The following is a 22,800-nucleotide window of genomic DNA, read 5'->3' on the forward strand; positions in this document are numbered from 1 at the left end:
CTTTGGATTTTCGATTATAGTTTATTGTTAACAGTAAAATTAAATCATATTTTATTTATTTCTAAACATAAATTTCAAATGACACAATCACGTGGTGAATTTGAAATACATTTTAATTTAAATGAAACACTATATAAATAGGTAGAGATGTATTTGAAGTTTATGATTATCTAAAATAATAAAAATATATTTAAAATTCACGGATTTAAAATATTTAAAATCCACGGATTTAAAATCAAAATGTAAACTAAATGTTGAATTTCCGTTCATAGTTTTTGGCCAAATCAATAAAATTTAACACAATTTAAAATATGATAAGTCGTAATGATTGATGCGCAAGCTTTCTCAATCACATTGAGCAAATTGCAATTTGCAACTGGGGTGAAATGCAACCAACACAAGTCAGCAATCGACTTATGGGATTTTTCTCAGATTATTGCAAAAACCTTCGAAATATTAGAGACAACAACCCGACAGCCGTTGCAACATCCCGAGTTCCCAACTCTAATTCCATGGAGAATATTTCATGGTATGTGGACGACACCAGAAGGCGAAAACGGAAGTGTGGAACAAGTGTTTAAGAGTGGTAGTGGCGGCAGACCGGGAGACGGCTTCATTTTCTTTTCAGATACCTCCTAATTCGGAAACAGATATCCTGTCTGTTGTGTCGTCACGCTTCCATGCTCTGCAAAACCATTTAATTTTCTAGCGAACCTTAATTGATAAAGGGGAGATATATATTGTGGTATTCAATCACAGTGTGGAACTTCGTTGAAAGATTGTCTTCATGGGTCTTCCTGAGGTTGCTGATTTTGCGCGAAACTTCGCGGTTATGGTTCGCGTTCGAGGCCCTGTAAGTCATCCCTTATATTGTCTTTTTGCCCTTTCGAGAGCTTGATACAGCTTATTTCTTGATAATTTCTTGATTGTAATCCGGATTTCAAGATTCTCGAGGTTTTATATTTCGTTTCACGAACTGTTTATGCTATTTTCATCTCTGTTTGAAGATTCTAGATTGTTGTATTTTTAACTTGATTTTAGGACTCTTAACTTCTTGTGTGAAGATTCTTGAAGTTTTTTTTGTGTGTGTGGAAGTTGACGTTTATATCGTTATGGTAATGGATGTTTTGTTTTTCATGATTATCAGGACCCAAAGGGTTTGAAAATTTGAAATCAGGCATTTCACCATTACAAGTCAGTTGTGATGGATTTGTGTTTTGACGTATTCATTGAACTGAAAGCTTGTTATTGTGCTGTTGTAGTTCAGGCAGGACAACACTCTCTGCGTCAGGAATGCTTTTTATGGGTTCCCACCGAGACAAAAGTTCTTCTGGGACAGTATGTGTTTTGACGGTTGCATCTGTGATTGAACCATTTTTATCTCAACAATATAGGGACAACGCAGTACAGGTTGGATCTTTTTACTTATTCTCATGTACCCAGGAGATTGCATATATTATATTTCTTTGGGGTGGTTCATGGGCATTTCTATGCTCTTTCCCCTGTTAACTCTTGTGTTTTAATTCTTTAGGACAAGGCTCATCTGCTACAAGGTGCTAAAATTGATATATTGGTGGTGGTATGATTAGCTCTGAGAAATTTCTTAGTTTTGTAACACCTATACCGATGGTGAACGAGAATGGATGCATGCGAGATCTCAAGATTTCGTACTTTTTTATGAATAGGGAAAATCTGATGTAGAAGATAATGATGACCATCCGGACAAGGAGTCTTTACCTTGGCTGCCTGCTGAACTCCTAGGAATAGTAAGCATTTTATTCAACACTGGTGGAATTAGAACCTAAGTGAGCCTCTGAATTGTGAAGCTATCCATTTTTATCATTCCTTCTCACACTGGTAGCAAATACTATAGCATTAAATCTTATAAGCAGATAGCGTGAGTCTTTCTTTCATATTATACTGCTGGGCTTCTCATGATTTATATCCTTTCATATTTGGGATAATATCACGCGTATCTTCCTGCTCAATCGTGGTTAAAGCATTATGAATAATGTGACTTGGTTGATGATAACTTTCTGTGAAGGTTGACATTCCACAATCATCTGCTGCCATTCAGTCATAATTGAAGCTTCTTGTGGTTGAATGGAAAATGCTTGGGAAGTTGGTTGGTCTCTAGCATCTCATAGCCGTGGTCCTCAACATACTATTGGCAATTCCCGTGCACAGGTGTATAATCACATCTCAACATCTGCCTACCTGTCCGATTATGATATTTTTTATTACTTTTCCTATTTGTATAGTAGCATAAAAATGAAATATATATGCTATTGATGCATGTCCGTAACCTTTAAGGGACATAGTTGTCACATTGGCATGTGAAGACTGCGTACCAGTACAATTATTTTTAGCGTAATGTTATGTTCTATGTCACTATGTGAAATTTCTGTATTTTCTTTTAGTTACAACAGACAGTTTTAAGAAATGCATTAGCAAGGTTCTTATGGAAATTATAGTCTGATGATGAAGATCTTAAGGACGTCAGAGCATGAAGGTTCAAATAAGATTGTTTTAGAAATAACTGAGGCAGAAAAGTAAACAACAGATTGCCAAAATTTATAGGTTTTTTGTGTGCATAGTTTGTTAAAAATTTAACTCCGCTATGTTCTGATATGTGAATTTATATTTCAATTTCTTTTGGGATGTAAGTTTGCTTGATGTGAATAACTTTGTTCCTACAATCTGGTTAAATTCTGGACACATACTGGCACAATTTGACTATTAATGGTGTATCATGTAACAGGAACTATCAAATGATCATTTCAGGTTGAGAATTCATCCTTCCAGAGCCAGTGGCTTGTGCTGGGGACCGATTCAAGCAATCCAAGTCTCATGGGACAATCAACTATGAGGATTGCCTTGCTAGCATTTCCTTTTAAACAGTCCATGGTGGTATTAATTTTGTACCTTATGTTGATGGAATCACATATCTTTAACAAGTTATAGGCTTGCCATATATTGTCATTAAATTTACTTTCTTTTTTTTTTTTTGCTACAATCTATTCCGAAGCACTGAAAATGATGGCAAGCCTTCTTTTTTCCTCAGAATTTGCCAAAGTTGCTAACATCTGTCCCAAAGAGAGGAGATCTTCTTCTAGTATTGGGTTCTCCTTTTGGCATATTGTCTCCTGTTCACTTCTTTGATAAGTAATTGCTGCTGCTTTGCTTGGTTTTCTCCTCAATTCTTGTTTATTTTTCCTGTAATGCATCTTAGAAGGCAACGACTAAATGGATATATATTTGTTGACCTGATATGAAGGTTTCTGCTTTCTTTGTTGCTGCATCGATTGTATAATCTAAATTTAGGCAATCCCAAGTTACTTATGGTTGATCTCTTTGAACTAAAAGACTGTCATACTGGTAGCCTAGGGCCGTATTGACATAATATCTTTATATATTCCCATTTGTGTTTGAGATGCTCCTTCTCATCTTGTTGCTTTGGGATTCAGTATTTCGATTGGGTCAGTTGCCAATACCTATCCATCCAGTTCCTTCAGTAGATCTTTATTGATGGCTGATAATAGATGCCTTCCTGGTGAGTGTCTAGTCTGAAGTTCTTATTATGCTCTATTTGTCCTGTCGTTCATGACAGCTTTGTTGCTTTATGTACTCAGGAATGGAAGGTAGCCCAGTTTTTTATGAACAAGCTCAATTTGTTGGTCCTTTGACTAGAGTACTGCGACAAAAAATTAGTGGTACTGAGATTCAGGTATGCCAGATAAACATTACTTTCAAATGTTGGTGTTGGTTTTATTTGATATGAACGAGATCTGATAAAAAACTGAATGTAGTCTTTGGGAAAAACTGAATCTATTGTTTGATATACAATGATGAATAATCTATGACACTGTCAATTTACGCTGGTCTTCTGTAAATCATTGACCTTTTGAGATTTTAAATGTGAACTTTATTTATGCATCTGTTATTTTAATATTTTTTAAAGTACCCTAAGCGCAACTTTCTGTGTCTTGTAAAGAGTGTTTTCCTAGACATGTTAAATGTGTTCTCTGCATCAAAGATGATTCACATGATACATAGAGATAATCAGGTTTCCCAGGAAATCTTTTTTGTCTTTGATTGCTTCATGTCTGCTTTACAAAAACTGTAGCTTTCATTGACAGCTGGTTATTCCATGGGTAGCAATTGCAATTTCTTGCAGTGACTTGCTGCAGGATGAGACTCTTTTTCCACATCTTGAACAATGGTCAGCTGGATACTACAGTGAAGAAGGCATTTGAACGTTGCTCAGTTGAGTTCTTAACTAATTTGCATTATCATATCCATTCAGGTTCCCAGATTCCATCTCCTGTTGAGAAGGCAATGACTTCAATTTGTCTAATTACCAGTGATGATGGATCATGGGCTTCTGGAATTGTGCTTAATAACAAAGGTCTGGTTCTTACAAATGCTCATCTCCTGGAGCCATGGAGGTTTGGCAAGACTTCTGTAAATAGTGAAAGAAATATGACCAAGTCACGGACGCATAAAACATTTTATGAGTCAAATCAGAATCTGCTGCCAACAAATTATCTTACCAACGAAAATACATTATCTAGACACAGCTCGACCGGCATAGGCCAAAGGGGCATACGTGTGCGATTAGATTTTATGGACCCTTGGCTGTGGACTAATGCTAGCATAGTTTATATATCGAAAGGGCCTTTAGATATTGCATTGCTGCAGATTGAGTTTACTTCGGATCAACTCTGTCCTATAGTGATGGACTTCAGTTGTCCTTCACCTGGATCAAAGACATATGTAATTGGGCACGGGCTTTTTGGGCCTCGATGTAGTAAGTTCCATCTAGTCTTAATGGCAGTTCTGTTACTTGATGGTTCATGTTTTCCTCATTTCCTGCTATCTGGATGTTAATTACGATGGGATTGTTACCCTGTTTATACAAGTATAGATATGTTGTTGCTAACAAAGTTTACGGTGTTGTTTGAAAATCTTTCACTGATTACCATTTTAAATTAGGTTTGGTCTTCTGAAGTAAGATCTATTATCAATACATGTCTTGTTGGTGGTGTTAGCATTCTCAGTTGACCATTTCTCTTGCACGATAAAGAAGAATGAGTTAGTTTATTTCAATTGTGTGTTTAATGAGAATTATAATATATTTGTTTCAAAGAATCATTGTGGTAGACTGGTAGTTACCCAAAAACAAGTGATTTTAACTTTTTACAATAGTAAATAGATCGGAAGTTTTGTGTTAAATTTGTTACTAATAATGTGAGCCATAAGGGGCGAAATGCTCTATTATGAAGCAATTACCATTTTCATGTACCTCTTGGATGTGTTCTTTGCAACTCCACTGCTTGATAAATATTTCAAGTTATGTTGATGTCATTCTCTTTTATCATTGTAATTTCAGTTACAGTTTATTTACATGGTTCCACGTTTTATGAGTTCTTTAGACTTCCTGCCGTCTGTCTGCTTTGGTGTGATAGCCAAAGTGATTGAAGCAAAGGGGGCTTGGAAGCATGGATCCTACGAACCTAATATGCAAAAGCGTTTTCCAGCTATGTTTGAAACAACAGCTACGGTGTATCCTGGCAGTAGTGGCGGTGCTGTTGTCAATTCAGATGGTCGCATGATTGGTCTTGTCACTAGGTAATGATAATTTTATGTGATGAATGTGTAATCAATTTGAGCAACACCTGGTATACCATTACTTGGTAAAATATAAAAATCCCTTCTAGATTGCAATCATTTTGGGAACTTAATATTCCTTTATCCAAATCTTTCTTCCTCCATCTATATAAATACACGCAATATACACATATGCATATTTGTACACTGAGTTTTTGGCAGCCGTGCATCTTGAGTGTTTCCTTGTTATAGATAGATGGAACTTGATATCTAACTTTTAGTTGTTCATGTTCCATAGCAACGCTAAGCACGGTGGAGGGACTGTCGTACCTCATTTGAACTTAAACATCACGTGCGCTGCTCTGGAGCTGGTGTTCAAGTTCTCCGAAGGTTATCCTCTCTTTCTTGAGTACCCAATTAGCATCTGAGAAAATAGTAGTGGCGAAAATGCGAAACGGGTATAGATCAACCAAGTAAATTCCAGGAAATGTGTGCGTAATAAGAAGGGTGTCGCTTGAACGATGCTCCTGTAAAAGATTTCAATGTGTTATTATTGACTTCCTAAGCGAATGAAGTTTCTGGTAATAATCTATGATCCCATGATTCAGATTTGCAGAAGTTTTGGATTTTGGAAGAACTTGACAAGCCAAACGAACACCTTTCTTCTATATGGGCATTGATGCCACCACTGTATCCAAAGCTGGCACCCGTATTACACGAGCCATCTCAAATCCCCACAGAAGACAATAGCAAATAACAAAGGGTTCTTGATTTTCCAAATTTGTGGCAGAAAGAAACAAGTTGTTGAAAAATATAGCGCTGCCCAGCACAACCAGCAGCTATTCCAGTGAACTCATGCGCAGTAAGTTGTGATGGTCTGGGTAAACGCTGTTTGAGTAAATGACTGGTAATATACTATAAACTGATTAGCTTACTATACTTCGGAGGCTGAAGAATCAACAACATTTCGTGTTCTGCCGAGGATAATCTTGTCTTTTAATGCATTCATACGGTGTATCTTACATTTCCTGTTAAGCAGCTCATATTGCTCTGTATGACTTGTGTTCTGCTGCTTGTCTTTTTTAATAAATTGTAAACTCGTTCCTATCCAGTTCCTGGTAACTTAGGATGAACTTGGATCCAGAGATTTGAAGTCGTGATTTTTATATTTGTTTGTTTTGATGAATTTATGTTGAAGGAATTTCAAGTTCATCAATGTCATATAAAATCTATTATTCAAATTCGTCCTTTCAAATAAAATCTTTCTTTATGCATGTGTAATCTCAGTGCTTTGATACAATAGGACAAATCGATAACTGTTTGGATAATTATCTATAAATAAACAAAAGAATGATGGAAACTTATGGAAACTATTTAAAATGATATTTAATATATTGCCATAAAGTAGAATGTGTGATATAATAGATTGTCATTCATATGCCTTTCATAAAACCCATTACCGACCCAAACGCATTGAAATAAAGAAAACTAATTCCTGTTGTTCTTTCTGATATCCATTTAACTTGCTTAAACTTGCTCCAAATAGGTTGGACTGCATCAGGTTTTGTGTCCTAAACCCATTGCCCTCTTGAGCCAGAGAAGTTTGGATACAAAAACAATGGCTATGCTCCGTTTCAATTTCAAAACCTTGTTTTTGTGCTTCGGAGGTATGAACAACATGTTTTCACATAGTTTTCTACATTTTTATTACAAATAATTATTTCTAACGTAATTATTATTTAATTCAACCGTGTGTGATTCTCTTAAAAAACTCAACTTTTTTTAATGTATCATAGAAGTGCGTCGTATGTTCTTTTTTTGTTAATCGAATGATAATAGTCATCAACAATAAAACCCCTCATTTATTACCCATTCAGTGGGGGAGTGTTTGGTTTCTTCGACTTAGTTTGGGTTCTAGAATCATGGCTTGTGCTTGTGCAAGGGATGTAAGGATGAAAGCCATAGTTGAGTTTATTCTTTTTAGCATGTCGACTTTGAAGTACAACTGCGTGTAAAGATGAAAGAACTGCTCGTAACCGTGAAGACTTGACTTGGTGTGGAGTGATCTTGGGCTATTCACGTTTACAAAAATTGTTCCTTGATATCACGACAGATGATCAAGACATGAGCGCAAAGAAAAGTTGTACGGGCATTTTGGTGGAATCGATCCTCATGTGATAGGATCGATTAAAGTATCAAGAGTGTTTAGAAGGGGGGTTGAATAAACACTCACAATTAAAATGAATCTTTTCGAATTTTGAATTCAGTTTGGTGACAAACTGATTCTCGGAATCTTGTTGGTCAATGACAATCAGTTAAACTAAGAGTAGTTGCGGAAAATAACTGACTGAAAGATAGAATACAAAACTGAAATAAAGTACGCAAGGATTGTTTCTGGATGTTCGGAGATTTCAATCACTCCTACGTCACCCCTTCTATCTCAAGGATAGGATTTCCACTAAAAGACTTTGATCGAATACAAGACTTGTACTGACCCACTTCAGTTTGGACTTAACACTGCCAAAACTGAAACTCTTAGCATACAACAGCTTTTATCAGTTCGTGACTGATCTTAGCACAAGAATTAACAGCAAGCTTCAATAATGCGTTGATGGTTCTGTTCTTCTCAGCTGCTTTGTTCACTTATTTATATGCTTTCTTTCCAACGGTAACTTGAGATGAATTTGAATCTTTGTATCCGTTGATTTTTTACTTGATTATTCATTGGATATTGTTTCCTTCATTTATTGTGATGCGGCGTCTTAACTTTTTTCGCCGAAATGCGTTGTTCTAAGCTGTATTGATTTAAGTGCGGCGTTGCAATCTTCTATGTCTCTTTGTCGGATGATCGTTCTTTCCCGAGACATGTTCAGTTGAAGGAAGCATACGGCTGAATATATCAACTGATTGATTTCCAACTGATCAGTCAGCTGTCTTCGAGAATTCAATTAAGTTCAACCGATAAGTTTCCAACTGATCAGTTGGTTTTCTTCGAAAGTTCAGTTCAGCTGGGTTCGGTTGCCTTAGATAATGTGCGCGATACTCTTTAGTTTCAGTTCAGCTAGGTTCGGTTGCCTTAGATAATGTGCGCGATACTCTTTAGTTAGGTAAGCTGTATAGATCGAATATTTGATCTGTTAGTTCCAATAAATAATCGGTTTTTCAAACATCCGAAATTAAGTTTCCAACAACTTCCACCTTTTTGGTGTTTGACAAAACTAAGCAACTAAGAACTGATCAATGAAGCTTATATGATCTTCAAGTTCGTTGTAGATAAAATAATCAACTGTTGTGTACAGATTCGTTCAATGAAAGAATGAAATAATCTGTAGCTTCATTGTATCAAATCTATTGAGCTGATCTCCATTGAACTGCTGATCTGATGATCTATTCCCCCTTTTTGTCAAACGCCTCCATTCTGACAGATAATCTCTTAACATCGGTTGAAAGAATCTTGACAGAAGTGGCTACGTCTGCGACTGCATTGAGCACAGTGGTTTGCATGAAGTCTATCTTTCTTGATACGAGTGTCTCCACCGCATCAAATCTTTTACTGATAGTGTCTTGAGTCGCTGAGAGACTTTCTGCTATACTTCTATTCTTTTTGATTTCAGCAATTGCAAAGGAAAGAGAGGTCACGGTAGCTTGAACTGTCTTCAGTTTCTCTGAGTTAAATACTTCTGTATGTTCCAGTTTCAGAGAATGGGCGAGTTGAGGATGCTGAATGTTAGAGATGACAGAGAGAATTTTATGCATATTATTCTGAATATCTTGAATTTCTTCAAGAACTAATTCAAGATCATTAGATGAATGAGGTGGTGAATGTCCAGAAGTTCCAGGTGCTTGTCCTTCGGAGACTGGATCAAAGACCACTAAGGTCCTGTCAGTTATAACTGTCTCTGCAATGGTCTGTTCTGGAACAATTATTTCAGCAACTCCAATTTGATCTGGGGGAGGAGAAGATTGATCCTGAGTAGCAACTGAATTGTCTGGCTGAATAGGCAAATTTGTGGTATCTTCAGTCGGAGCGTCAAGAACTGGTGCTTCTGCTGGAGATTCAGCTGAAACGAGGACTGGCTCGTCAGTTGGAATATTTTCAGAATGTAGCAACTGAGCCTCCACATTTTCAGTAGTTTCTTGACCAGGTGACTGAGCTGGCACATCAGTAGGCTGAACAAGCTCTTCAGGTAAGACGGGATCCTCTAGAACTGCTCGATCAGTTGAGTGATCAACTGAGACAGAAACAAGTTCCTCTGTTTGAGATTCTTGAATCACTGACTGAATAATTTCATCAATATTGGCGAGTGTCAAGTCAGCTTCTGAGTACATTTGAGGATCAGCAACAGAGGATCGAGGCATATCCTGAGCTTGTTCTTTATTCGGTGATGTGGATTCTTCTTCTTCNGCTTTGACTATCCTCAAGACAATTTCTTCCAGCCTGATAAACTTCTTCAGCTGGGACTTTCTCTTTAATTGTTTTGCAAAAGTATGAGTTCTGTACATAGTCCAGGCGTCATAAGTTTTCAGTTTGGTTGTGGCAAATGCATTTACCTGTTCCCAAATGAGGTCGATATGGGTTTGAACTGCATTTGTTGGCCTGGGCTCTTCAATCAACTTGCCCTTCCCTTTCTTGTCGGTGAGAATGTGTGGAATGTTCAATCCTGAACGAGTAGTTTCCACTGTCTCCCGAATAGAGATTCCCTTTGGTCGAGCAGGAGCAAAGAAAATAGGGCGATTAACTGTTTTCAGAGAGGACATGATCCTAACTGACTCCTTCTTTGATGGGTCAGTTGTTCGAGGCAACTGATCTTTTGCTGAGGCTTCAGCTGAAACGGTTTTTAATGGAATAGCCTGAATAGGTTGTTGAGCGTCCGATGATTTCAACCTTTCAGTAGGAATAGATTCCAGGGAAGCTATTGGTTTTGTCTTCTTAGTTCTAGGCTTCTTGACAACCTGGGGAGACAGAGTTTTCTCCGATTCTGATTCACTTATAATCAACTTTCTCTTTGTAGTCTTCAGTTGAGTCAGCGCTTTTGCCCTTTTTACAGACTTGGGAGCAGCCTGTTGAGCTCCAATTTCCTTTTTGATCTTAATGAACTGATCAGGATTGAGATCCAGTTTGGCCTTGGGTGGCAACACATTTTTGGCATTGAAAATTTTGAATTTGGATGATCTCTCCGAATCATCAGCCACCAATCCTTTAACTTTCATCAGGTAGCTTAACTGAACAGCGAATCCCTTGGACTGCTTGTTGGATTGAAACATGTTCTTTAAAGTGTTGAAGATGAGGTGTTTCCAGTTGAGTCGTCGGTCGGCCATAATAACAACAAGGGCCTGAAATTTTTCCAAGGTTAAAGCAGCAAAGGATTCTGCCTTTACCAATATCCCTTTGGCTACAATATCAGCCAGTAACTGAACTTCATGTTTCAGTTCTTTCTTTGGATCAGAGACCTTGATTTTCCGTCCATCAGCAGAAAGAAGAGTTTGCATAGCTTCAACATCTGATGCTTTGACTTCAGCAAGGTGTGCCAATCCATTAGACGGCAACAGAAATGTTTCTCCGAAAGAGTCTTCAGATAAGGTCAACAAGTGACCATTAACAGTAGAGGTGATGATACCATCGGGATTGACAGAACCATTGGAGTAGAAATCAAGAAGTTCTTTCGGATAAATCTCCTGGGAAGATTGTCCCAAAAACATTCTGAGACCAGCAAATTCAATCTTCAGAAAAACGTTCTTAACATCAGCTTCCAGAACTGATAAAACTGAGTCAAAATCAATGGCCATAGCGTTCAACATATGAGCTGGGATCTGGTTTGCCATTTGAACTGAATGATTTCTTGCGAAGGAGAATGCTTGAATTTGTTTTTGCTCTGAGAAATTTGGATAAGCGTAAAGAAGAAGAACTGAAATGGGGCGGGTAAAGTACTTATGTTAGTGACTGTTCGAATTATAGGACACGTGTCAGTCCAAAAAAAATTTGAATAAAAATATGTGTACGTGTGCTATAAGAATGTGTGCAAAAAGTGAGTGGTTTTAAAATAGACCACGTTATGAAACTGCAGTCACGTCAGTTGATTTGGAATATAATAAGTTTTTTAATTTGTTAACTTATGTGAGAAGATTTGTAAACAACCAACTGAACGATCAGTTGTGAAACTGATCCGTTTCAGTTGAGAATTTACAAACAATTGTCTTCTCAGTTAACCTCTTAAAAACTAATATTCCCCCTTAATGGGTGCGCAAAATAATTAAAAATGACGATATAAAAATAAATTTAAAGCTTAAGGAATTTATTGTTTGCTGGAACGTGCACGGCAATTCAGCTTTCATAACTCTCGGCTATAAATAGAAGTAACACAGTTAGTTTGAGTCATATTAGTGAAATATTTAAGATAAAAGAAATGGCTGGTGCGAATAGCTCGAGTGCTTCGCCGTTTTCTCTGGAGGCTAGGAAGGCTGAGATAGAAGATAAAGTCTTCTATGAGAATCTTCAGTACTGGGAGAAGTTACAAGAACTGGAGTTCTTGTATAACACTGGAGAGGCTACCACTCCAGAACTGGTGGCAGAGATGAAAAAGTTGCGGGAGCACTTGAACATAGCTGTGTGGGTGGACGTATTCAAGGATGGTCATCTCTATCGGCTAATGCTTCGAAAGGAGCTGAAAATTCTTAAGCGCATAGCTGGTTCTCAGGGCTTTGATTTGACAAGACATCTACCGGACCTTTATCCGCTTGGTTGAAAATGTGGATAATTGTTGTAGAGGAAAAATATGATGATGTAATCCGTGCAAACATTTATGGTTGAATAAAGTATTTATATGAGCTTAACTTTGTTTTTCTCTTTCCTGCAAATGATGAACTTCATCAGTTGTTATATATATATGACTTGCGAACTTTAAACAGATGAACTGATGAAAGATTAACTTCTATCAGTTGACTATGAACTGAAATCAGTTAAGCATTAAGTAATAAATGACAAACTGATATCAGTTAATAATGAACAACTGATAAATAAGAAGCCTGGGTAAATGAAAAAAAACGTTTCGGTTGACTCGAGACTCTTTAGCTTTTTCAACATTTAATGTCATCTGTCTATAAAAAAGGACTATAGAGATAAAATGTGATATCATAACAGTTCAATATGTCGGATTCAAGTAATTCTGATGCATGCAGCAGTACGCATATTCAAGTTACCGAACAATTAAGTCCTTATTTAGAAGAGTTGAAGAACACGATGGAGGAATATGTCTTGACGAAAGTGATGTCAACATGGTTCAAAATTCATGATTTGCAGAAGATAAGTAATAGTGGTGCTGCTCCTTCTCGTGCTCAAGCAGCAACTGCAAGAAAATACATTGATCGTTTTGAAGTCAGGCATGTTACAGACCTGGTTGATGACAATGTTCTGTTACATGCAATGTTATGGAAGGAATGACATGTAATTGAGAAGATTTCTACAACAGAATCATTTTCTAGAATCCGAATTTATGAGTTGAATAATTGGATTACAGAATGGCAAGATTCAGTTGGTTCTAAGTTATCTTCTGTAATGTGGAATCGATTTTATTCTTAATAAAGTATCATTTCCAATTTGTTGTTGTGTTCTTATTTTCTGCAAATAATTTTATTAGTAAAACAACATCAACAACAATTTTAAGACAAGTCAATTAAACCAAGAATATTGCGAAAGTAAGAAAACTTAGTCTCGGGTAATGGTTTGGTGAAGATGTCAGCTGCTTGTTGCTCAGTTGATATATACTCCAGTCGAATGTCCTTCTTCAAAGCATGATCTCTAATGAAGTGGTGTCTGACATCTATATGCTTTGTCCTTGAGTGAAGAACTGGATTATAGGTAATGGCAATTGTGCTCGTATTGTCACAAAATATGGGCGATTCATTTGCAATTACTCCATAATCTCTCAGTTGTTGCTGGATCCAGATCAGTTGTGCACAGCAACTACCAGCAGCTAGATATTCTGCTTCAGTTGTTGAGGTAGCTATAGATGTCTGCTTCTTGCTGAACCAAGAAATCAGTCGGTCTCCAAGAAACTGACATGATCCACTTGTGCTTTTACGATCTAGCTTACATCCTGCATAATCTGCATCTGAATATCCAACTAAATTGAAAGAAGAATCTTTAGGATACCATAATCCGACATTTTGTGTGCCCTTAAGATATTTCAAAATTCTTTTGGCAGCTGAGAAATGTGATTGCTTAGGATTTGCTTGAAATCTGGCACACATACAAACTGCAAAAACAATATCAGGACGACTAGCAGTTAGGTATAATAATGAACCTATTAAACCTCGGTACAGCGTCGCCTCAACTGATATTCCCCCTTGATCAGTGTCCATTTTAACTGATGAGCTCATGGGAGTGGTTGCAGCTGAACATGATTCCATTCCAAATTTCTTTAGCAATTCCTTTGTATATTTAGTCTGACTGATGAATATACCAGTCTCCAGTTGCTTCACTTGCAGTCCAAGAAAGAATGTCAGTTCACCCATCATGCTCATTTCAAACTTGTCCTGCATTAACTTAGCAAACTTTTCGCACAATTTGGGTTTAGTTGACCCAAATATAATGTCATCAACATAAATTTGAACAAGTAAGATATGATTATTTTTAGAAAATTTAAACAAAGTCTTATCAACTGATCCTACGGAAAAATCATGATCAGTTAGAAATTTTGAAAGGGTTTCATACCAAGCTCTGGGAGCTTGTTTAAGACCATACAGGGCTTTGTTCAAATGATAAACATAATCAGGTAAACTATGATTTACAAAACCTGGAGGTTGTTCAACATATACTTCTTCCTGCAGCTGACCATTTAAGAAAGCACTCTTCACATCCATCTGGTATACTTTGAAGTTCTTGTGTGATGCATAAGCAAGAAAGATTCTTATTGCCTCCAGTCTTGCAACTGGTGCATAAGTTTCATCATAGTCAATTCCTTCTTCTTGCCTATATCCTTGTGCCACAAGTCTTGCTTTGTTGCGTACAACTGAGCCGTCTTCATTCAGTTTGTTCCTGTACACCCATTTTGTACCTATAATAGTTTTTGAAATTGGTCTTGGAACTAAGTTCCAGACATTGTTATGAGTGAACTGATTTAGCTCTTCTTGCATTGCATTTACCCAGTTAGGATCAGCAAGAGCTTCATCAGTTTTCTTCGGTTCTAGTTGTGAAACAAAAGCTGAATGGATAAATAAATTTAGCATTTGATTTCGAGTTCTTACTGGATCTGATGGATTTCCTATTACCAGTTCAGGTGGGTGTGATTTTTTCCATCTGTACTCAGTATTTGTTGTATCAGCAATTTCTTCAGTTGGTAACTGAACACAATTTTCAGTCTCAGTTGGTGCTTCGTCAACTGGTATTTGAGTGTTATCATTATGCTCTATCAACTGATCATCAGCAACGACTTTATGTACATCTGATTGGTCCAGTACTTCTGGTTCAGGTGTTTGAAATCTGTTTTGATTGCTGTGACTTTCATTTTTGCTATCATCTTCCAAACTGATATCTGTAAATCGATCAGCTAGCTCAACTTGATCAGTTGGCTTATCAGTTAGTTCAGTTTCATCGAAATCAACATGAGCTGATTCTTCAACATTTAGGGTTTTCTTGTTGAAGACTCTATAGGCTATACTAACTGATGAGTATCCAAGAAATATTCCCTCTGCAGATTTAGCATCAAACGCTTTTAAATAATTTTTACCATTATCAAGGATAAAACATCTGCAGCCGAATATTTTGAAATAAGTAATTATACTTTTTCTTCCATGCCAGATCTCATATGGTGTTTTCATATGATTCTTATTAATCATTGATCTGTTCTGAGTATAACACGCAGTGTTTACTGCCTCTGCCCAAAACCTTTGAGAAATACCAGAATCAGCAAGCATTGTTCTAGCAGCTTCTTTAAGGGTCCGATTTCTTCTCTCAGCTACACCATTTTGCTGAGGAGTTCTTGCTGCTGAGAGCTCATGCTTAATTCCAGCATTTTCTAGAAAATTTGAAAGAGTTTGATTGATGAATTCAGTTCCTCGATCAGATCTGATTCGATCAATTCCAACTGATTTTTCATTTAAAAGTCTTTTGAAGAGCTTTATCAGTTGTGAAGCAGTATGGTCCTTAGATTTGAGAAAAATAACCCAAGTAAATCTTGAAAAGTCATCTACGACCACCAAGGTGTATTTCATTCCCCCTAAGCTCATGACTGGTATAGGACCAAAAAGATCCATGTGCAACAGTTCTAAGCATCGGGATGAAGATTTACAACCCTTGTTTTTAAAAGAGGATCGTACTTGTTTACCATACTGACATGCTGAGCAAAGTTTTTCTTTTGAAAAATCTATTTTGGGCAAACCAGTTACAAGTTCATGTTTACTCAGATAGGCAATGGTTTTAAAGTTTAAATGATTTAGTCTCTTATGCCACAACCAGTTTTTAGATGACTTGGAAGCAATAAAACAAACTGGTGCATAAGTTTGATCATTCCAACTGACTTTATATGTGTTTCCACAACGTTTGCCAGTTAGTATGATTTCATCAGTTGAAGTTTTGACTGAACATGAATTTTTGTCAAATTGTACTGAGAATCCACTGTCGCATAACTGACTGATACTAATCAAGTTATACTTCAGGTTTTCTACTAATAGAACATCTTTAAAAGTAAAGTTACCATGGATAAGCTTACCCTTACCCACAGTTCTACCTTTGGAATTGTCCCCGAAACTGATGTTTGGACCACTGTATTTGGTCAGTTGAGATAGCACACTTGCATCTCCTGTCATGTGTCGCGAACATCCACTGTCCAAATACCATATTGAGTTCTTGTTTGTACCTGTTATCTGCAATCACACACATAATAAAACTTGGTACCCATACTTATTTGGGTCCTGAGCTGATTAGTCCCTTAGGAACCCACACTTGGATTAGTCTAACAGACTTTCCAGTAGTTGTATTCCAAATTGTTTTTCTCGGCTTTTGTGTGCATGGTGTGTAGTGTACAGATGATACATTATGTATTTTAGGTTTATTCAACTGATTGTTTAGTCTGTATCTCTTCTGAACTGGCTTGCAGTTATAGTAATTGAAGTAGCTATTTGAATAGTTTTTGTGAAACCTCTTTGATGACTGACTTTGTGAATCAGTTGAGGATTTTTGACTATAACCAATCCCATATCTTCTAGCCTTGTTCATATTTACAGTAGGTTGCTCAATCAGCTTACTAGGCTCAATTTGTTCTTGTACTACTGCTGATTTAACAAAGTGAATATATTTCCCTTTGTCTATTTTTAGCTTTGGTTGAGTGTCATTTGGACACATTTCTCCTTGAGTGTTGAACCCTAAACCAGTTTTATCAGAAACTGATTTTTGTGAATTCTGCATTTCATTTAGTGCAGTAGATGACTTGTTCCAAGATTGAATGAGCTCAGTCTGTTTTGAGTTTTCAAGAATCAACTTTTGGATTAATAACTGATCTTTGTTTCTTTCTGCTTTTAACTCAGCAATTTCCCTTTTCAGACTCAACCCGTCAACTGATTCATCAGTTTTGGTTTTATTGTCTGTGGGATCAGTTTGCTTTGCTTTGATTTTTTCGAATAATGATGCAAGCTTTTGATATTCATTTACCATATCATGTAGTGTTAGAATGAGTTCTTCTCGTGTAAAGTCAGTTGAGCTGAAATCAAATACCTGTTGACTAGATGATTCTTCTTCTGCATCATTAGCCATCAGGCACTTGTCTTCCTCATCATCACTAGAGCTGCATGAGCTTTCTGGTTCTGACTCCTCACTGTCAGTTTCTGCCCATTTAGATTTGCTTTCTTCGGCTAAGAGTACCTCATGTTTCTTTCTGAAGGACTTCTTATCATCCTTGGGTTTTCTTTTGTTCTCATATGATTTCTTTCTTCTATCAGTTGAGCCTTGACTGTCCTTCTTGGGTTTAGGACAGTCAGCAATGAAGTGACCTGATTTGCCACAATTGTAACAAGCATTTGTTTCATCTTTGGAGTTGTTTCTTTGGTATGACTTCTGAAAGTTTCCTTGATTCTTTCTCATGAACCTTCCAAACTTTTTGATGAATAGTGACATAGCATCATTGCTTAACTGATCAGCAGATTTCTCAACTGAACTAGTTGGTTCTGTTCTGACAGCAGCTAGAGCAGATGTGGCTGCTGGTGTGGATGGTTCTCCTTCTCTGGTTTGCAGTTCGAACTCATAAGCTTTAAGATCAGCAAATAGATCATGAAGTTCAATCTGGTTCAGGTCTTTGGATTCTCTCATTGCCATAGTTTTGACATCCCATTCTTTGGGAAGACTTCTCATTACCTTCAGTGCAACCTCTTTGTTTGTATACACTTTTCCAAGTGCATTTAACTCATTGATGATACTGGTTACTTTTTCATCATACTCGTGCATTGATTCTCCTGCTTTCATTTTGATATTATCGAACTTCTGAACTGCAACTGAAAGTTTATTTTCCTTGGTTTGATCATTTCCTTCACAAAGCTGAATCAGCTTTTCCCAAATTTCTTTGGCTGTCTTACACATCTTTATTTTGCTGAAAGTTATTTTGTCCAGCGTCTTGTACAGAATGTCTTTAGCCACATTATCAAGATTGGCTTTTCTTTTATCTTCAGTTTTCCATTCTTCTCTGGGCTTTTCTATTCTTTGTGGTGCCCCTTCTGTTATGGCAACTGCTGTATTAGTTTTCAGAATCTTCATGGGTCCATCAGTTATGACATACCACATGTCATCATCTTGTGCAGCTAAATGAGCCTGCATTCTGATTTTCCAATCATCAAGTTTTCTCTGGAGAACATAGAGATTTTGTTGAATGAAGTCATGCTAGCAAGTTTATAGATCAAAAGTATTCAAGAACAAGATTCAACCGCTCTGATACCACTTGATAGGATCGATTAACGTATCAAGAGTGTTTAGAAGGGGGGTTGAATAAACACTCACAATTAAAATGAATCTTTTCGAATTTTGAATTCAGTTTGGTGACAAACTGATTCTCGGAATCTTGTTGGTCAATGACAATCAGTTAAACTAAGAGTAGTTGCGGAAAATAACTGACTGAAAGATAGAATACAAAACTGAAATAAAGTACGCAAGGATTGTTTCTGGATGTTCGGAGATTTCAATCACTCCTACGCCACCCCTTCTATCTCAAGGATAGGATTTCCACTAAAAGACTTTGATCGAATACAAGACTTGTACTGACCCACTTCAGTTTGGACTTAACACTGCCAAAACTGAAACTCTTAGCATACAACAGCTTTTATCAGTTCGTGACTGATCTTAGCACAACTGATATATTCTTGATTGAATTACAAAGTGCTAACACGCTCAAAGTGTAGCTTTAGATGCTACTGATATATCTAATATACGTGAGCTGTGAATTGTGATTTTAGCAGCGTAACAGCAAGCTTCAATAATGCGTTGATGGTTCTGTTCTTCTCAGCTGCTTTGTTCACTTATTTATATGCTTTCTTTCCAACGGTAACTTGAGATGAATTTGAATCTTTGTATCCGTTGATTTTTTACTTGATTATTCCTTGGATATTGTTTCCTTTTTTTATTGTGATGCGGCGTCTTAACTTTTTTCGCCGAAATGCGTTGTTCTAAGCTGTATTGATTTAAGTGCGGCGTTGCAATCTTCTATGTCTCTTTGTCGGATGATCATTCTTTCCCGAGACATGTTCAGTTGAAGGAAGCATACGGCTGAATATATCAACTGATCGGTTTCCAACTGATCGGTCAGCTGTCTTCGAGAATTCAATTAAGTTCAACTGATCAGTTGGTTTTCTTCGAAAGTTCAGTTCAGCTGGGTTCGGTTGCCTTAGATAATGTGCGCGATATTCTTTAGTTTCAGTTCAGCTGGGTTCGGTTGCCTTAGATAATGTGCGCGATACTCTTTAGTTAGGCAAGCTGTATAGATCGAATATTTGATCAGTTAGTTCCAATAAATAACGGTTTGTCAAACATCCGAAATTAAGTTTCCAACATCATGGCTGTGTCCTTACCACAACTCTAAGATCAAATGAAAAAATAAAAATGTAAAACATAGGCCATCAGATCCATTGTTCAAGTAATTAATTGTTCAAGTTAGACATAGCTTATACTCAGAAATAGAAATAGAAATCCAGCAATTGACAGAAGATAGAGAGCATTCAAGTGATCAAAACGTGAGTTCTGCATTCTTGAAGACTTTAGAGATAGTTCACTTTTGATGAAATTCACTGGTTTCCTTCAAATCTAGTGACCTTTTAGTGTCAGTTGTCACTTGTCAGTGAGAATCTAATGAGCTCTTGCGGCGGCGCTCATTATGTCCTGCCAGACGCCTGCGGCAACTTCTTTTAGCTTCATCAAACTCCGACAGCTCATGGAACCTGCAGAAGATGGCAGCCACAAAACGAAGGTTAACGATTAATATGCACTATGCCCTGCATCATGGATTCTCCCTATCCTGGCTAAGTTGGTTTCCATGCAATAATACCCTTTGAAAATTTAGATAACCGACTCGAAGTGCTTAAGTACACACAGTGAAAAGAGTACTGTAGAAATTGCAAGGTTTAGATCTTCACCGATAATATGGCATGAGATTAGTGGATCAGTCTCTATCATTTTAGTATTGACATCTTTAGAAATAAGCAATCGTAATTATCCAGTTATCTCAATATTTTCTGACTATATGGTAGGAAACTTGCGGGGATGTTACCGTTTGTCTTTTCAATCTCTAAAAAGGTGGCTAAGAAGGGGATGGAGTGTACTGTTTTATCAAGTCCTGATATCAATTAATATGCTGATTAGTATTATGATCCGTACAAAATGACAACTTCTCTGTAGAGATCGGCTAAAATTGTCGAGATGATTTCATACGCCATACCAGTTATGCCAATTAGTTTACGTGATAACTCAATGCATTGTGTACTGAACAGACATTTTAAACGATTGTGGATTTGTGTCATATATACTGATGCATAATAAATCGATATCACATGATGGACTACGTGTTTATGTGACATTCGATCGCACGAAGTATGTTTGCAGAAAATAACCTTCCCAAACTGCTGTTTTATCATGGGTTTTCCTCAAAATTAAGTCATAATCCTGTATCTTTTACAACATTGTGAGGTGATGTCTCCTTGTGTGATGCTCAAAGAAATGAATTGTTGTCTTAATAGTGTCTCCCTGTAATCAATGGAATGCAATAGCCTAATCAAATCTATGCTTCTATGTTAATTTGTTCATTATTCTCCATTTGCTACTTATGATAAATTGAATGTGGTCATTTCCTATTTGCTGAACATTTATACTTGTTCAGGTCAGTCTTATGATGAAATCAAAGCCTTCTAGTCTCGTATTTAGAAATGCACAAGCAAATCCACATGAAATGAAGAATTTTAAATCTTAGGATTCGAACCTGCTGCACTGCTGGCAGAATCGTTGATAAAGCCCAAAAATAAGAACTACTGGAGCCTTGGCATGAAATTCACAAACTTTATGCCGCCGATGGTAAGATTTGGCATTAGTCAAGTCAAAAGTGCACTCTTCGACCTGACAAGTCCGCTGTGATGATCCTTCCGAGCTCGATGCTTTTTTCCCTGAGGAACTTGAAGCTCGTTTTTTCTTGTTATCATCGCCGGCTTCTATTTCTTGTTCACCTTCCTCATCATATCCAGGTACTTTGATCATCCTCTTTCCTTCATCTCTGCTTGTTTCCATTCTTTTGGTGATGGAGAAGCTGAGAGAAACGTATGCTCGCCCAAGTGGAAGCAGTTGATTTTAGGTGAAGAAAAGATGATATTGAAACATGAAATGATGTTGAAAATGAAAGCAAGAATATGATAGGACCACTGTACCATTCTTCCCGCCCCACCCCCACCTCCTTCATTGTCTAGTCTAATAATGTGTTGTTGGATTGTTAGGTTAGTATGTGCCATAATTTTATTATTTGGTGGGGTGCATAAAACAATTGAAACCAATCTTAGCTTTTGAATCAAACTTAAAACTCTGCTGTGATCCCACATTATCTTTTGTACGTGGTTGAGATCAGGTTTTCACATCAATATTGGCAAACGCAAACTCAAGATAATGACATATCCATTTCTTTAATTTACTATAATATTCTTCGTAGATGTACGAAGAACAGCCAGTCATGATGTCTGCATGTGCGGCTGTTGGATTAGTCTTTTTTAACATTAGCAATATTCTGTTCTGAGAGTGGCGATACGATGCTAGTTCGGTGGTTTTGCTGTTGCTACAAATTTCCTGTTAGATCAGTCATTTTTAACATTAGCAAATACTCTGTTCAAATCTGTTGCTGGGAGAGATTTTGATCCAAGTTCTTGTTCCCATGCAAATTCAATCCCTCTCCAGGATGATTACTTGTGATCATTGACACTATTCCTCAACCATGGAACTTAGGAGTTTGCACACATCACCTTACCATTCCGAAAAGCGCTGGGATTGAAGAGGTATGATTGATAGATGGTCATGATCGCCCGGGCAAAGTTATGAGTTCGAGCCATGCTAGATGTGTAGCCCACATTGGGATCATCATGATTTCACCCAACTTTTGCACTAATGCAGTAATTATTTCATTGTGATTTCTAAGTGGGAAGTTCGGCTCAACTTTTTTTGGGGGACTGCATGGCTGGAAAGCAAGAAAGCCAAGAAATAAAAGAATCATGCACCAATCTTGGATTGCCACCTGGTATATCTTCATTTGCCCTAGTACTGTAACTTCTTTATGCTGGATTTAGTGCAGCCAATGGATGTGAGGTAAAGTGGGCACCTTTGCTTTTGCTGTGAAACTGTTTTATCTTCACCCATAATACATGGGTCGTGCACATATCCAAATCCTTAGCGCAGTACGTACATTGCTAAATATATTCCTTTACTTCTTGTTTGGTCCCTGCTTGTTGTAGGACAGCTTTTTCGTTGATTTATGACACCAGTCTTTTAATTATTCTGAAGCCACACTCTACGTTAACGAATATCTTAGGTCGGAGAAAAAAATCTTCTGTAACATTATTGTGTCAAAAAAAATTACATGTATTTATTATAGAAATAGTTAAAAAAAATTACAACTGTTAATTAAGAATAACACAAAGAATGACTGAAATGTGCATGTTCTCTAAATTTTTATTAAAATTTTACTAAATATG

At 37.1% G+C, this 22,800-nt stretch overlaps 1 protein-coding gene and 1 pseudogene across 1 annotated transcript; one reads left to right on the forward strand and one right to left on the reverse strand.

The window, feature by feature from the left end:
• Window positions 1-389: 389 nt before the first annotated feature.
• LOC140980537 (glyoxysomal processing protease, glyoxysomal-like) lies at window positions 390-6,715 on the forward strand (annotated as a pseudogene).
• A 1,020-nt stretch (window positions 6,716-7,735) lies between these two features.
• On the reverse strand, window positions 7,736-21,976 carry LOC140980538 (squamosa promoter-binding protein 1). Its single transcript, XM_073446417.1, has 3 exons — window positions 21,054-21,976; window positions 19,635-20,019; window positions 7,736-7,779 (listed from the first exon to the last, which is right to left on the reverse strand). The coding sequence occupies exons 1-2, from the start codon at window positions 21,353-21,355 to the stop codon at window positions 19,917-19,919; spliced, it is 405 nt and encodes a 134-aa protein (XP_073302518.1). The 5' UTR covers window positions 21,356-21,976; the 3' UTR covers window positions 7,736-7,779; window positions 19,635-19,916.
• Between the last annotated feature and the right edge of the window lie 824 nt (window positions 21,977-22,800).

Source organism: Primulina huaijiensis, chromosome 7 (assembly GCF_012295235.1).
Source record: "Primulina huaijiensis isolate GDHJ02 chromosome 7, ASM1229523v2, whole genome shotgun sequence".
Classification (NCBI taxonomy): domain Eukaryota; kingdom Viridiplantae; phylum Streptophyta; class Magnoliopsida; order Lamiales; family Gesneriaceae; genus Primulina; species Primulina huaijiensis.